Source organism: Polypterus senegalus, chromosome 14 (genome assembly GCF_016835505.1).
Source record: "Polypterus senegalus isolate Bchr_013 chromosome 14, ASM1683550v1, whole genome shotgun sequence".
Lineage (NCBI taxonomy): Eukaryota > Metazoa > Chordata > Cladistia > Polypteriformes > Polypteridae > Polypterus > Polypterus senegalus.
In genome coordinates, this window is record NC_053167.1 from 118,634,661 (window position 1) to 118,652,671 (window position 18,011).

Sequence of the window (18,011 nt, forward strand, 5' to 3'; positions counted from 1 at the left end):
TGCTGCTGTCACTTTCTGTTTCATATTGGACGGTCCAGTGCAGAATCTACTGAAGAATTCTAAGAAGAGGGTGGACGTCCAGCTGGCCAAGGTCTCCAGGAATCTAACTGTGCTGGACTTTGCCTTTGACTTTCTCTCTTATAATACCTTCCCAATGAGGTTTATTTTCTCCAGGGATGCTGCTGACTGGAGTTTCTGTTTTCCTCTCCTCCAGTATCAACTGGCTACAGCTCAACAACTAATTAATGGGCTGATAGTGCTGCACTCAATTTATGTTAGTAACCTTTAAAGTACTTTGTTTCTTTATGCACTCATCATGTAATAAGTAGGGTCTTTAATTGCATTTTACCTGAGAACTTGTAACCAGGCTCTGCACCTCCTCTCAGGTGAATTCAATTGAATGTTACTTTTGGAAAGGGCCTGCTCTGAATACTATTCCAGACTAAAAGAAGTCACATGAAATAACTCTTGTATACTAATTACCTGTGTTACCCAGCTTCTCCAGGGATATGTCTTAAGACAATGGGCCTCACTTATGGTGCTCTCAGTTAATCAGATGTATCAGAAGTACTGTACTATGTACCAAAAATCTTTTCTGTATACAATACAGTAAAACGTTGGATTGCGAGGAACGATGCGAGGAAGATAAGCAAAGACTGTTAATAAACTTTAACTTGATAAATGAGCGAAGTCTTGCAATACGAGTAGTACATATACGATTTGTCTTCTGAGCGTCAAGTGATCACAACTTAGCTGATGGTTCTTTTCTGTCTCTCGCTGCAGGATTGTGGTTAATTGTCTCCCATGCTCGGTCTCAGTTGGCGTGCCTCACTCATATAGTCAACATCTGTACAAGTGTATACTGTTTACTATAGCATTGTGACCACGTGTGTGCGTAAAGCATTTTTTTTATTTTGTGTGCGAGCGATGAATTTGTTTAACTACAATGCAATGTCACATTTTTGCGAAAAGATAGTTGAAGTACTGACAAAGAAATCACTAAGATATCTCTTATATATATTTGTCTTCTGGTTTGTCCTGCTTCCACTTCAAAACCGGTCCCGCCCAAACGCAGGCGACACGGCATTTCTCGATTCTTATTCGTCCTTTTCCAAACCCTTCCCCACGCTGCCTGTGGCTCCTCTTCAAAACTAGTCCCGCCCAAACGCAGCCAACATGGCATTTCTCGATTCCTATTCGTCCTCTTCCAAACCCTTCCCCACGCTGCCTGCGGCCTCCCATACATCTTGCTATTTTCGTTATGCTGTGACCGTTGTTTCCTAAGCTTTTGTTATAAAATGCACAACAGTATCTTGGGTTTTTGTACAACGTCATCTCTATTCCGGGATCTGGCAACTGCCTGTTTCTATCAGTGGGTTTATTTCTTGACACAAATGGTTGACGAAGGCAATGCACTCTCACTATGACATACGGCAGTAGATTTCGTTGCATCACATTGGGACAGATTTGGAGACGTTCTTCCTGTTGTTCTTTCCAAAGCAAATTCAGTTATCACAACAAGTTAGGAGTACTATCAATACATGGCAACATCTGGAGTTTATATTATCGTGAACTCTTCCCTAGCATTTGCTTCCATGGGTGCACAGATAACTCAACTTCCTGGCCACAGACCACATACTGTTTTAAAATACACGGGCAAATTTATCACAAAATCTCTCCACTATACGCTAGCACTTCTACCTCTCCGGGATATGGACAGTTGTATGTTTTTGACACAGCGCAAGCTACTGAAGTACTCTTACAAAATAAAGCAAACTCTGCATGCAGCGTAAATGTACTTCTCCAGTTCTCATGCTCAGAACCATCAACCCCTTTGCTAAATCATACAAATACATGCATGAAATCGCTCAGTCCAATCCAACAGCATCTGTATGAATGGTTTTCAAGGAACATGGCAGGATTTACGACGATACAATGCCCCGACATGTCACACCAATGTTGCAGCGATTTTCATCAGAGAAGATGGCGAACCCCCTGACGAAACAGACATTTGCATCTATCCCAGAGGCAACTCCTGTAAACAAATTTCCATGCTCAATATGAATTGTGATCCTATGAATTAAACCACTTTTATTCCCTTACGGAGACATTGGCTGGCACAAACATTTCCAACATGTTCCTGATAAAAGTACCTCCAAACAAAGCAGGGTTACTCAATGCCAGTTTTACATGTACAGATTATCAATGAGGAATACATTTAGTATTTTGCACTCCAGCGGCAAACTATTCCAACAGTACGTCATAGATGCGTATGTTAAAACAGAAGGCGCGCATCTCAACTATCTCAGATTACATCAACAAGATTTGCGCGTGGAACAATACAAAGGACTATCAGACACACTGCAAGCAAATGCTGAAAATAACAACATACGTATAGGCAAAATAATCATAATACCGTCCACATTTCCAGGAAGTCCAAGATACATGCAACAAAACTATCAGGATGCCATGGCCATACTACGTAAATTTGGAAAGCATGATTTATTTATCACTTTCGCATGTAATCCTGCTTGGCCGGAAATTCTACATGCACTTTCGGATACTGAGACCTGATATTGTAGTACAAGCAAAACACCTATTCACAACTGCGTCTTTCAAGAAGTATTTCTTTCTTCTTGATTTCTGAATTCCTTTCTCAACGTTTTCCGTTCCTATTCTTACACCGCCGTATGCTACGGCTGGCGTTGGCTAGTTGTTAATAATATAATATTATGAAGTAATATGAAAATACAGCAAATACAGTTTTGAAAACATATAAGGGTTCTTCACCTATGTCTATATAAATATATAAATATCTCCGTAAAAAATAAACATAAAAATTGTTTATTTTTTTCATTTTATAAATTGTTTAACTAAATTCTCAAATTGTCCCCCTAAAAATCTAATTGCCCCATGTTGGGAATCACCGCGTTAGACGGAAAGCAGTTTTTCGTTAGCATGTTGTCCAAAACAGAATCCTCCTGCACTTCAACCTGTGAGTTTGGTGAGACAAGTAGTAAAACGTACCCAGCAGCAGTGACGTCTCAACTGTGCCTACAGACAATCTGAGCATTTTTCAGACGCTTCATCATATAGTCAGAAGAGGAAGATAGTTAACAACTTTCCAAGTGAGCTCATTTCAATTTTGGTACATTACTGTTAATTTATCTGTTTCTTCAAATATCCAGGAAGGGTGTATGGGAAGACAAACACCCTTCCTGGATTCCCAGGAAGGTCAATCCAAGTCCCCACTTCAACTCCACTGTTCAACAGGGACACCCCTCAAAGTAGCATAACTGCGCTCCCTTACAGGGGTCCAACCACTCTGCCTCGTCCATGCTTACTTGGACTTGGATATTTTGCATTAGAATTTCTACAGGGTGGTCCAGATCTAATTATGCAGATCCAGATTGTCTGGATGACTTTGATTTATGTGGGGACAATTCCAGTTTGGCGCGAAGACAGTTTTTCATGTCATCAGTTCGCACACTTCTCGATGGTCCAGGATTTTTCAGGTAATTTTCTATGTAATAAACTTAATAAGTTATAGCGTAATGAAAATTGTATAATTACATCTGGACCACCCTATATTCTGGCTGAACTCCAACCATTTTCTTCCCCATGATACCACTCGGACTCTCCTTTTCAAAATGTCAGTGGGCACAGGTGAGCAATTCTGAACTCTAAATGCCAACGAGGCATTTAGCTGAGAATGCATGAACTGCTGATTACCTCACCCACACCCGAGAAACACTCTGCCACAATACCGCACACCCACCTGCCGCCCATTGAGCTTAACCGCACTGTTTTTTCTAAAGATTTGCACTGCCACTGACCTCACGTCATGACGTGTTGGTCTACATACAGTACATAAAACAAAAGACAATTTTCACCAGGGTCCAGTCTTCATAATGTAATTGGAACAACTGACTACACTCATATCTCTCTCTTCCTCTATATCAGTGCTTCTCAATTATTTTCTGTCATGCCCCCCCTAGGAAGAAGAAAACATAATAGTATCATTTGTCTATAAAATTGTTATAAGTACACCTCTGCATAACACTGTATCCTTATTAACGTATAAGAGAATAAAAAAAGAAAGAAATATGGACCAATTTACAACAAAGAATAGCTTTATTAAATGTAACAGAAAAGATTTAAAGTGCATTCTAAATTCAAAAAAAATTTAAAAGAAAAATAAAAAAGCATGTTCCCCGAGGTCAAACGCGCCGCCCCGTGGCTCCGTCAACTATTTGAGAAACACTGCTCTCTCTCTCTCTCTCTCTCTCTCTATATATATATAAAAAATCAAATGTCTGTCTGGCTGTGCGTATGTCTGTCTACTTTTCACAAGAGAACTACTTAACGGATTTAGATTGGGTTTTTTTCTATAATTTAATTTGCTTGAACATTCCAGTTGATTTTCCGACTTCTCTCACGGCACTAAGAATTATAGTTATAGTTCACTTGTGGTACCAATTTATTTGTGCGAATCCGAGAGAGACACAGCAAACCAAGGGCAGGTGGGGCGGGGCCCTCCTCACTCATGTGTATCCTACATCCGCTTAGATAGCGAACGAGAGAACTACTTAACGGATTTAGATCCGTTTTTTTTTTCTATAAATTGCTTGAACATTCCAGTTGATTTTGCAACTTCTCTCATCACTCTAAGTATCATAGTTTGCTTGCGGTACCGATTTATTTGCGCAAATCCAAGAGAGATGCTGTGGGCCGAAAAGAGGGCGGGGCCTTCCTCACTCACGCCCTAATCTCTGTTTGAATCGGTCTGCCTCTCGCCATGTTTTGGAACGTGCCTTGCCTCTGCTTAACTAGCGATACCTGTTTGTTTATTGATTTTTAAACTTTGCCCTGTTTCACTACTACGCAGGTGGAGCCACCGGGGACAGCTAGTATTTTAATAAAGGCATCTCACATGAATAAAGTTGCTTTTGTTAACTGTAAGAAATTACATTCCATTAACACACAAGTCACGTACGATGCCAAGATGAGACTGACAAACATGGCTCGGCTGCTTGGGTCAAACCATGATTCATCTATTCTGAGGCAAAGCAGCTTTGGCAGATGACTTGCTGATGGTGATGTGTGGGATGGCTGCCTTGTGAAAATGTTACTGGCTGAACCCTCTTTTTTTGTACTTTTCATTGTAATCGCAATCATGTCATTATTAAAAGTTCAAGTACTATGATATTTGGATACTGCAGAGAACCAGCTTATACCCCATATTTCAGATGATATTATAATGGTGGCCGGGTTTCATCAGACTGAATAAAAAAAGGAGGAGGAGGACTGGAGATTTTTGTGAATATACAGTGATGAAACAGGGAATAAAGTATAATTAAAACTAAATTCACCCAAGTCACGGCTAGGGAAAGTAAATTACATCAACCTGGCTGACTCTGCAACAGAAATTATTCCCTCTGTACCAACATATTTTTGATGAATTATTCTTAGTACTGGTGACTTCAGAGAAGGTGTAAAAGCCAATCTTAGAAGGTTAATGTTGAATGTTAAATTCATAAAAGTGCTGGCTTCATTTTTATGGAATGTCAGTTTCTCATTGTTACATAGAATATGGTATATATAGCCTTTTACCCCCTGTAAGTTACCACAAAATAGAACTTTCTTAGCTGTGTAAAACAGAGTGTTAATTAAGTCAGTAAACTGTCTCACTGCTAGCATGGACTGTTACACAAGTTTCCATTTAGTAGATTGGCATACATTTTTCTGACCATGCTTACAGTACATGCTTAACGACTGTATGACCAAGCTAAGAGAAATAAAACAAGATATGTAATCCTTAAAAAGCTTTTCTTAAACAAGAACTTATCTTTAATATCAAATTATGCTCTATTTTTGTGTGAATTGTTTTACCTTAAATGTTTATCGAAATTTTTAAAATGAAGATATTTGGTCTGTGGAATTACTTGAACATGCATCACATGATCGCCAGAACTACCCTGTTGAATTAAAAGCTGCATAACTTTGCTGATTTGGGACAAACACAGCTACAAAAGGAGTCAAGGCTTATTAGGCCTGTTGCTTTGGTGGACACTGATCTATCTAAATTTTAACATCATTAAATATCAAACTGTGGTACAATCTGAACATATCAGACCTCCTGTTAATGCCACTTACACCTGTGTTGTAAATAGCAGCTCACTGTAATCCAAACCAGATGTTTTTATGTGCGATTGTGGGGAGTTGTTCTTTGTTTTCATCTTCTGTAAAATTTTAATTTCCCTGTGGGGACAAATAAAGTATCATCTATTACCCTCTCAGACACCATCCCTAGAGGAGTGCCACTTTAATTCTGTGTGAAGCACATCCCAGGACTCCTCAAAGGCAGGTGGCAGTGTCTGAATGAGTCACTGCTCTACCAGCCAATCAGTGGCGTAGCTCGAGTTCGTGCCACTCAGGCAGGGCGGTGCTTCAATTTGCTGCCCTCTAACATATCTGAATATGTTAACATATTTAAACAGATAATTAAAATAACGTATAGAAAAAAATTAAGATACGTTTTGCACAGATTTATTCATATATAGAGAAACAGCAATAATTTTTCACATATAATTATTTATAAGCTTCAACTAGACAAGAATATAGTATAGATGCATTGATAAGCTGTGTTCTGATTATTAGTTTAATATAGTTATGCTGCGAAAACCAGAACCAGTGTAGCATACAAGTGATAGGTAGGGATGTTTTCTGCAGAGAGCAAGAATGCATTCGGATTGATAACGAAACAAAATTATAAATTGTAAATTAGTTGTTTATCTTCCTAGAAATTATCAGTGTAATGTTTATGTTTATTTTTCTTATTGTCTCATAAATTTCAACTACTGTGTCTGATGCCGTCACAGAAGGACAGTCTGAAAATTATATTTGAAGCATTTGTGGATAAAAATCAGAGAAGTTTACTTTTTTCATTCATGAGTGATATTTTTCTGAACCATGCTGCTTACACAGGCGTTAGGCCAATAATGCCACCCCCAAAAAGGTGCCGCCTGGGGTGGGCCACCTCCAGCTACGCCACTCCAGCCATTGATGGTCTGCTGCATTGTGACTGCATACAGTATATATGAGGTTGATTAGCATAGTCCATGTATGGATGTTTCAGGGTGGCAATTGGATGGTGTGTTCACATACAAACATTTACAAGAGAACTATAACTTATGAAGGGTCAATTCTGTAGAAAAGTGCATATGTCAGGTTTATAAATCTGTATACGCATTTTCCTGTTTCTTTACCATCCGCATGCACATTTTCACACTTATATCGTATGCCAGGTTTTATAAATCTGTATACGCATTTTCCTGTTTTTGTACCATACGCATATTTTCATACTTACATCTATGCAAAGTTTTACAAATGAGACCCCGGTGGCTCCAAACTTCCATTTCACAATTACTGAGGCCACTGTGCTCCTGGGAACACTCAAAAGCTTAAAAAATGCTTTAATCTTCTTGCTTTGATGTACGCCTCACCACAGTTCAATTGCAGGGGTCTCTACAGGGAGGTCCTTCTGGGCTTGGTTTTTGTTCTGTCATTTTATACTTTTTTTTTTTTTTGTAGTATGCATACTTAAACGCTTGAATACAAGCAGACAGCTATAAATTTATCCCCTGGTCACAATAACCATCAAATTATTCCACATGCCAATGGGCGAAAATAATGACAGAATATGCCAAACGTAGACAAAATGCCTCTGTAATGAGAAACAGTGATCGCAGGTGAAAATTCACCAACAGGAATTTACAGAACACTTCATGGGATAGTTGCTAAATGACGCCAAAGCCTCGGACATTGAATCAGCACTTCTGTGAACGAGTCTCATCTAACACTAAGCGTTGTTTGCTTCACTTCTGGCAGGGCTGCTATTCGGAAACTATTTACTGTATGCAAGGCACATACATTGACATGCATAGCCTGCTGCAGGGAGCAAAAAACCCGGACAACTGAGGAACGGAAAAAGTCACAGTCTGAGGAGTCATCGTTTGGCTTTATTCCAAAATATATGCATTTCCTGACGGATTACTCATCTTCATAGTATTAACAGTCCAACAATTTTCAGAGAAAAAAAAATAAAAATCCCTGTGATCTTCTTTGCGTTGGCACTTCACAAAATTATCTATGGAGGCACTGATTGATTGGGTAATGCATAAGAAACTACAGGAAAACCTCGGCGGAAAAGCCGGACTCCATCAGTTAAGTTCGCGATGCCGGCCTCATCTTCACGAATAAACTCCACACCCTGAATAAGCTCAGTAAACAAGGCGGTTCAGTTCTCGTCAGCGACTCCACGCGTTACTACTTCAGTTAACCTTTCACATAGATGTTTTCAGATTAGTGAAACACATGGACACACGCACTGAACGTAACAGGGGTCACTTGGGCGGTTTTTGACAGGTCCACGGCATCTCGGGTCACCCCACAAGACATCCGCCCTGGAGACTCGAGAAACTGTGCCGCTGCAGCGCAGGCTCAAAATCAGGATTCGACACTAGAAATGCACTTGGATGGTATAAATTCATTACCCTCGGTAATTTACAAAGCAAGACATTTATCAAAGATAAAAAGAGAATGTTAAAAACATTCTACTAAACAACTGAGATCAAACTGTCATGTTAGAGAAGCGAAAAAACAGACTAATCAGCACGGCAGATGAGGCGTACGGGAGTCGGGCACCGTCTTCATCAATCCTACCTGCGCGTCCAGCAATCAGAACTTTATTCCTTCACTGCCCTTTTCGCGAAATTATTGCTTTCGGTTTCCTTTTTTCTTCGTCTCCAGTTTCTTTTTACAGAGTGGACGCAAGGAGACAAAGTAACGACTTCCGGTCCGGAGTTCAATGCATTGTGCCAAAATAAAAGTCTCGCATCGTCAACATGTTGAATTTTCAGTGAAAAAGTGTAAATGCGATGCAGGGATCGCAAATTTGGAAACCAGGTCAGAACCGACCGAATCTACAAGCCTTCTAAACTTCCACTTTATCGTACTAATTCCAAGGAGATAATTAAAACAACATTGTACATGTTCAACCTTTAAAAAGCATTCATTTGGTGGCATGAAATAAACTAAAGACAGTATACGCCATATTAAAAGAATAAGTGACTGTGTCTGTGTCGATTCAAAATGGTGCGCATCACACACATTTTAATACATTTTAATAGCATGCATTGTATTTGTCATTTCAATTTATGGCCCATCACAAACATTAATACTGCGTTTACAAATTCCATATCAAATGGCCTATAACAGAGACACATGCGTTGTTAATATGATAAAAACACAATATGGGAATATGGAATATGGAAATGCAGCCCTGTTGGGGTCCCAACGTGCCAATTTTGGGGGCTTGTTGGGGGAGGACCTCCCTTCTTTTTCTTTTGCCAGAAGACACAGCATGGCACCGACAGCACCACTGGGTCTGACATAAAATTGAGCCCACTGCCTCATATTAGGGAGTTTGGGTCAGGAGGCAGTACGCAACACTCAGTGAAGATAGAGATAGTAGGAATGATTGTATACTTTGTTTTGTGGCAGATTATTGGAGAGAGGATCCTGTGAAGTGCTTGGTGTGAATAAAACCCCTTAATTTTATTTTAAAAACGTCTGGTGCTTTATTGTGTCTTGGGTTTCGGGCTCTCTGATCCCCCTTGTGGTCACCATATATACTGTATATAGAAATATTGTTTATGGTATGGTTGGTTAGGTTTCTAAACTCTTTTGGGACTTCCCCCCCAACAGGACGACATACCAAAGAGCGTCCTGAAGCACGATCACCTCGGCTGTGGAAGACTGCTTATCTGTTGCTGGGGCAACCGCAGGCTCACAGCGCTGCAGCGGCTCGCTGATTGTGGTCGCACTATAAGCACCTGCCGTCGATGGGTGATGCGAGGAACATTATAAATGCAAGGAACAGGATTACTTGGCCATGACCCTTTCTGACTGCTGTGTCTGTGTATAGGAGAGTGGCTGATCCCGCAACAATAAATAACTGTGTTGTTCCTGTTTCAAGCTGAATAAAGCTGGTTTTGATAAAGTACCGAGACTCAGCCTCGTGTTTTGGGGTGCAAGACAGTGACTCGCACATTACAGTGTGGATAGACAGACAGAAAGATAGATAGATATGTACCCACCATATTGATTAGTCTTCATCTGGCCCTGGCTCGATGGGACAAAAAAAATACTTATGCTAGGATGCATTTCAGTTCAGCTTTCAACATCATCAGTCAGAAGCTCACTGTGAAGTTGGGTCTGCTAGGCTATAACACTTCCCTATGCAACTGGGTCCCGGACTTCCTGACAGGGAGACTCCAGACGTTCTGTGTTGGATACTCCATCTCCAGTACCATCACACTGAACTGGTGGCCCCAGGGCTGTGTCCTTGCCCCACTTCTGTTTATTCTGCTGACTCAAGATTGTATGGCTTCATACAACAGCCATCATTAATTATGCAGCTGACATAACACTGGTTAGACCCATCAGCAATGGAGATGAGTCAACTTACAGAAAGGAGACAAGATAATTGGCAGATTGGTGCAAGTGTACCAATCTTTCTCTTAATGTGGACAAGAAGAATGAGATGATTGTTGACTTCAGAAAGGCACATGCTGTCCACACCCCACTGCACATCAAGGACTCTGTAGTGAAACTGGTCAAGAGTACCAAATTCCTTGGTTTGCAATTATCAGCTGAGCTTACTTGGGCAATTAACACCACCTTCATTGCCAAAAAGCAGCAGCAGCATCTCCACTTCTTGGGTGACGGAACAGGGCAAGCCTACCTCCTGTCATTCTTCCCACATTCTACAGGAGCACCATTGAGAGTGTTCTAACTGGATTAATCACCGTCTGAGGGCTGTTCCACGAAGCGAGCTAACCTCAAAATCCAGGTTTATTTCGATAATCCCGGTTTAATTTCTCCAAATTCGGTTCCACGAACGAGGCTAATCTGAAGCTCCGCTTAATTACTATGTCAACATATGCTCTTGGACAAGCCTGCTCCGTGGCAGGTTAGTTGTGAAGCTTAGCTTAGCTTGATGAATATGATTGGACAAGCCATGTGATGTCACAGCACGACATTCTGCGGGGCTGGGATTATTCTGCTGCTGTTCTCTCCCTCTTTCGCACACATCGACCCTCCAATATAAAATTATTACAGATTACATGCAGGCGATTCTAATTACTTAGAAAGTATAAAATGACAAGAAGTGCATTGAAGGCCTTTACATGAATAACCATGGCGTGCCCATTTATTCATAATCCAGTTTATGAGGGAGCGAGGCTCATTCGTAGAGCTTTAAGGCAACAGGTTCCACAATTACTTCGGCCCAGGATAGATCCGTTGCATTTTGCGGATGATTATTTATACGAGCGCTATAGATTTAGTAGACACAGTATTGCATATTTGTGTCAGTTATTGGAACCTTACATTTCTAAAAACACACGTCGCTCTAAAGCCCTTACGGTTGCACAGTCTTTGTGTATCGCTTTGCGCTATTTTGCCAGTGGTTCATTTCTGTACAGTGTGGGGGATGCTGAACATTTAAGAAAAGCTACAGTGTGCCGTGAAATCAGGAAGGTTTGCGTTGCATTAAAGTCCTTTTTAAATATATTCATTACCTTTCCTGGCCACCGAGGAATTCTTGCCATTAAGGAAACTTTCTTTGGAATTAATGGTGCTTAATCTTTAAACATCTACTCATTTACAGCACATAAATCATTACCTGATAAGTAACTGAATTTAATTTGTCAGACTTTCCTAACGTCATTGGAGCCATTGACTGTACACACGTGAGGATAAAGGCTCCAGCAGGTCCAACAGAGCCTGATTACATAAACCGCAAATCATATTACAGTATTAATGTACAGGTAAGTACTGATAATATCTCACATTTATATACAAGAGGTGAAAGTGTAGTTGTCCAACATTAGCAATGTATGTCATTACCATTTCCTAAAATGTTTCAGATGGTATGCACTGCTGAACATCTAATTTCAAACATTGTGGCAAAATGGCCAGGATCAGTACATGATGCCAGAATTTTTCGCGAGTCTTCACTGGCTCAAAGCCTCAGACAAGGCAAGTCAACTAAAATTCACAAATATACTATAGTTTATTATACTACAGTCTAATGTGTCTACTTTCCATTATAGGAATTTTTCCTGGTGTGCTGCTTGGTGACAGAGGATACCCATGTCTACCGTTTCTTCTCACACCATATACAGATCCTGCAACACAAGCAGAAAGACATTTCAACCATGCCCATTGTAAGACAAGGGCACGCATTGAAATGACATTTGGACAGTTAAAATCCAGGTTTAACTGCCTGCGGCATCTCAGAGTTACACCAGACAGAGCGTGTGACATTGCAGTAGCCTGTGCAGTTTTCTTCACTTGCTGCCAGGACCTTTTCGTTCCACTCATGTTGCTACTGAAACCAAGCATTATTAATAATTATATTAATAATTACAATTATGTATCACTTTTTATCCAAGATGAACCCATATAATTAACATGCTGTCCTGTTTATCAATGTGTTAAAATAACCTTAAAGTACCTTACAACTGGTAACAAAATGCATATGTAAAAGGAAATTTTAATGACTATACATTTTGAAGGCTTGAAACTGTTCTCATTTAGTTGTTAAATAGTTTGACATCCTTAACACAAAAGTTACTAAAATCATGTTCTTACGCATTTAACTTGTCAGCTATTTTCTGCCATGCAGCCTCACGAGCTTTGATAATACAGCTTGTGTTCCCCTTTCTAGTTATTATAGCTTTGTAGTCCTCATAGGCTTGTAATAATAATTCTTGCTCCGCCTGCGAAAAAAACGCAGCTCTTTCCTTAGTTTCCATTCTTACTTATCCAGCATCGATTAACAAGGCTGCCTTTTATATCGCGTGGACGCACACGAGCCTCGCTTATCAAGCTTGGCTTGAATTAGCGGAGATTAAATACACCTGAATTTTGTTCGTGGAACTCAATGAGCCTGAAGTGAACTGTTAGGCTAACTCAAGCGAGGCTATTACAAATAATCCTCGATTTTATAAGCTCGCTTTGTGGAACAGCCCTCTGGTTTGGGAACTGCAGTGTCTCTGACCATAATGTCTTGCAGTGGATAGTGCACGCTTCAGAAAAGACTGTTGGGCCCTCCTTGTCCTCCACTGAAGACATTTTCGTAAGGCACTGTATCTGCAAAGCTTACAGTATTGTGAAGAACAACTCCCACGGCCTCTTTGTCCCAATTCCATCTGGCAGAAGGTATTGTAGAATCTCAGCCAGTGTCTATCCTTTGGCTGTTGGGACTGTGTACTCTGAGCTGACCTCCTGCCCTCAGATCTCCCCCTAGTTGTGAATTTATATGCAGTACAGTTGTACATTTTTCACTACTGTTGTTTTTATTATTAGCTTTACTGTTATTATTTATGAATTAGTTATTACTATCTATTCATTTACCTCCATCCATCCATTATCCAACCCACTGAATCCTAACACAGGGTCACGGGGGTCTGATGGAGCCAATCCCAGCCAACACAGGGCAGGGTGCCAACCCACCACAGGACACACACAAACACACCAACTGGAGGAAACCCACGCAGACACAGGCAGTACATGCAAACTCCACGCAGGGAGGACCCGGGAAGCGAACCCGGGTCTCCTAACTTGCGAGGCAGCAGCGCTACCACTGCGCCACCGTGCCGCCCATTTCATTTACCTGTTATTTGTAATTATTCATTTAACTAATATAGTATTGTATTGTTCTTTAGCTGTCCTGCACTTGTCCTTTGTTTAGGTATATGTTATTTTGGGGCCATGGTATGCTGTGTGGAAGGAAAAATTAGGCGTATAAAGTGTTTTGGTATGCTTTCCACATTAAAATATAGCATCTATCTTAGAAGTTGTATAAAAGGGTTAATAAATGTCAGACACTTGTTCAAAAATATCAGGAAACCCAATGAAGGTCAAGTGAACCACAAAGACAAGAATGTACTAGGAGATGACTGATGTCATACACGGGATGTTCTAGTAGGATTAAGAAATCAGCAGTGAGGATGGGACAGTTAATACATACACATAAATGTCAAGTGTAAGAACTGAACCTGAGAGATATGAGAAGAACAAGAGTGTAGTGTAACATGACTTTTATTTTGGGGTATTTCAGCTAGCTCTGCTCTCAGAGTAAATGTCAGGCAAAGTGTATTCATTAACTCAGCACTGTTATGCAAATTCAGTTGTTTATAACTGTAGACCCCTGCTCTTATTCTTTGACCACTTGCTATCAATCTCTGCTCTGGGTGCTGTTCCTTAGTAGATTGTTGTACAAGGGTGTTCCTGAAAAGTAATAAAGGATGCATTGAACAAGCTTCCTCCTGCCTGGATCCTGACTTAAAGTGGTCCTAATTGAGAACAAGATTTCTTTCGTTAATATATTTCCAAATTTCATTTTTTCCACAGCTGGAATACAGCATATGGATGATATGACAATGAAACAACTTGACTTGACTTGACCACTAGTCAAAACTTTGGACACATCTAGAAATGTTTTTGACCGAAATTGATACCTTTTTTATGAAGATACCTTTAAACTGAATTACAAGTACAATCTAGGCATTACTAGTGTTGCTAATGACTATTAATGCTGATTTTTAGTTTATCATTCACATATGACTGTGAAGCCCTAGTTATAGTAGCCATTTCTTCAGTTCCTGAATGGTAAACTCCCTGATACTTATCATTAATTACTTATTTTAAATGCTAACTAGTTATTAGTGAAACCTTTGTAATTGCAGTAGGGCTCCTGAAACATGGTATTGTCTTCAATAAAGCAAGTAAGGTACTGGCATTTGTAAAGTTAACTTCTGGGTTCAAAATGGCCAAACTAAAACAGCTTTCTCAAGAAAAGTTTCAGTCCATTGTTTGTTTGTTTTTTCAGAAGTAAGGTTATTCCATGTGACAGACTGCTAAAGAACCAAAGAACATTAAGATTTTCAAATCCAAGGCTTTAGAGAAAAAAAAAATGAAGAATCTTAGGAATCCGCTCAGTATTCTCCATAAAAAAAACTGTTGTGCCCTCAGCAAACTGGCTTTTAGGCAGATGCGCACCTAGTACTGACAACCTCTCAAAATCAGAATTTCTCGTAACAACTGACAGCAATTCAGCCACAGCTATAAAGAGTCAAGACGACATTGGTCAGCACTGTTTGACACCTTTATTACTTGTAAATCTTGCAGAGGTATCACGCGGTGAACAAACAAACTTGTTTGTATCCTTATAAAAATGTCACCACATTTACAATTTGTTCCTGAACCAGAATATTTCTAATGTACACAACATAAACAGAGGCTTCATGAAAATTAAGGAACACAATAAATCCTACATCCTGAAGTATATAATTACTAGCTACGTGCGGTCTTTGGGACAAGAAACAACCCGAAGACTCCCTAGTAGTTTTGCTATATTGGTGAACTTGCAGAGGTGTCAACTAATTGGGCCGGGATAGGTTGTATCTTGTCGGAGATGGACATGTAGTTGAGTGCAGCTGTGGCACAAATTCAGCAGGACAGGCTGGAACCTATCGTAGGCAAATGTATGGCAGCTTGTTGTGTGAGTGTACAATGTGCATGTACCACAAAGCTGAGTTTGTCTGCTTGGGTTGAATGAGAAGGTGAGGTGCATGGAAGCACCGGAAAAATGTAAAATTGCATGCATGTGCCATCTCACCAAGCGCAAGTCACACTTGTATAAGTTTCTACATCTTCTGTAGAATTCACAACAACTCCCGTGGCTGTGATTGAGCATAAGCAGAATGGACTGTTCCATACACACACACACACACAGAGGTCTTTTGTAGTGAGAACTGAGGTGCATGCAAGTGCGGTAATATTTAAAAACTGCATGCATGCACCATCTAGTGGCTCTGGTTGTGCTTGAGCAGAGACTATTAATACACAGACACACACATATATATCTAATAATCCAAAAAGTCAGGTACTAAACTTATGTTATTATGAACAGATTGACCTTTTATGAATCCTGATTGTGTATTTAAGATTATCTGAGTCATTAATACCTGTTTTTTGTCTGTTTCCATAATTACGAGCTAAAAGTTTATAGTCAGTATTAAGAACTGATACGGATCTCCAGATATCAAGTAATTTTCGATCTTTACCACGTTTAGGAGTGAAAATGATAATTCCTTACTTCATAGTGTATGAAGCATCCAGTTTTTAGTAATTTCCCTCAACATGTGGTTGTATTAGTTTTTTTTAACGAATCCCAGAAATGGTGGTAAAAAGTCTAATTAATCCATCAGGACCAGCCAATTTATATAAGCACAAACTCCTCATAACTCTGTATAATTCTTCCATACTAATGTCTGAATCACATTAGTTTTTAAAATTCTCATCTATCCTAGGGATCCATTTTTCAATGTGCAGAAAGAAGGAGTCAGCACTTGAATAAGATGAAGAGGAGTATAATTTTCCAAATACACTTAACATCTGTTTCTGCCAGTTTGAAGAAAAGAACAACATAACAACAATGTAAGCCCCTCCCAGCCTGGACAATGAAGTCTTGACCCAACTGATGTTTGGAGGATACCGCACAGTCAATCCACAGAAAGTTGTAGGTCCTGACAATATACCAGGATATGTAGTCACGGAATGTGTTGGCCAATTGATGCATGTTCTAACAGACATTTATAACTCCCTGAGGCAAGCCATTGTACCCTGGTGCTTTAAGGCCACTACTATCAGAACTCTGCCAAAGAAGTCTCCAGCATCAACGCTTAATGACTATCGCCGTATAGCACTGACTGCCATCTTGATAAACTTTGAAAGTCTGGTCAACTACCATGTAACATTCAGACGTCCCACAAGGTTCGACCCACTTTAGTTTGCATACCGCTCTAACTGCTCCATCGATGATGCCATATCAGCAGCAGTCCATCTGATTATGGCCCATCTGGAAAATATGAAGAGTTATGTGTGGCTGCTTTTCATTGTCTTTAGTTTTACTTTTAATACAGTCAACCCCACCACTTGGTAAGAAAACTTGACCCACTATGTATTAAGACCCCACTACGCAATTTAAAACCTCTTATGATATTTGACCAAATTCATCACATGCCTGGTTTCCCATCAGCAGTACTTTTAGGGTATTCCTTTCTTATCTTTTTGTCTACTCTTAATAAATTGAGCTTCTTTCACCTTCTTCCTTCTTCTCTACACTTGGCTGTTGATCTAATACAAACATCTTTTGCTTTATTAAAACATATATTATTCAATGCAGTAATCTAATACGTTTTTGTTTTTCCTTGGCATTAACCTCAAGCATGACTCAGGCATGGAATTCTATGTAAATATGGTTAAGCCCAATTTAGACTTTGAGAAAAATGTAATGATCCGCTTTACAGTGACAAGGTAGAATAACTCTCAGGTCTGTGTTCTGCAGCCATCTAATGGATTACTGAACATCATGCTGCAAAAAATTACAACAACAACAACATTTATTTATATAGCACATTTTCATACAAAAAGTAGCTCAAAGTGCTTTACATAATAAAGAATAGAAAAATAAAGGACACAATAAGAAAACAAAATAAATCAACATTAATTAACATCGAATAAGAGTAAGGTTCAATGGCCAGGGGGGACAGAAAAAACAAAAAAACTCCAGACGGCTGGAGAAAAAAATAAAATCTGTAGGGATTCCAGACCATGAGACCGCCCAGTCCCCTCTGGGCATTCTACCTAACATAAATGAAACAGTCCTCTTTGGATTTAGGGTTCTCACGGAAGGGCTTGATGATGATGATGGTCACGTAGACTTCTGCCTTTAAATCCATCCATCGTTGTTGGAGCATCATGAAGCTTTGAGTAGGTGGAGGTGGCGCAGGCCACCAGCACAAAGAAACCGGAAAAAGAAACAGAAGAGAGAGTAGGGGTCAGTATGGATTTTAGAGCCACCATGAATAGTTATT

The 18,011-nt window shown here is 39.9% G+C and overlaps 2 protein-coding genes across 2 annotated transcripts in view; one reads left to right on the top strand and one right to left on the bottom strand.

Annotated features, from left to right (window-relative positions):
- ro60 (Ro60, Y RNA binding protein) overlaps positions 1-9,519 on the bottom strand; it is a 47,369-nt gene extending 37,850 nt beyond the window's left edge. Inside the window, exon 1 of the mRNA XM_039734451.1 lies at positions 8,725-9,519. The gene's annotated coding sequence lies outside the window, so the exon portion shown is untranslated. The remainder of the gene's footprint in view (positions 1-8,724) is intronic.
- Positions 9,520-11,262: 1,743 nt separating this feature from the next.
- On the top strand, positions 11,263-12,068 carry LOC120515263 (putative nuclease HARBI1; the record flags this gene model as incomplete). The annotated part of the gene is made up of 3 exons (XM_039736099.1): positions 11,263-11,701; positions 11,779-11,894; positions 11,994-12,068. Coding segments are annotated over exons 1-3 (630 nt in total), but the record flags the coding sequence as incomplete, so codon positions are not given.
- Positions 12,069-18,011: the final 5,943 nt, after the last annotated feature.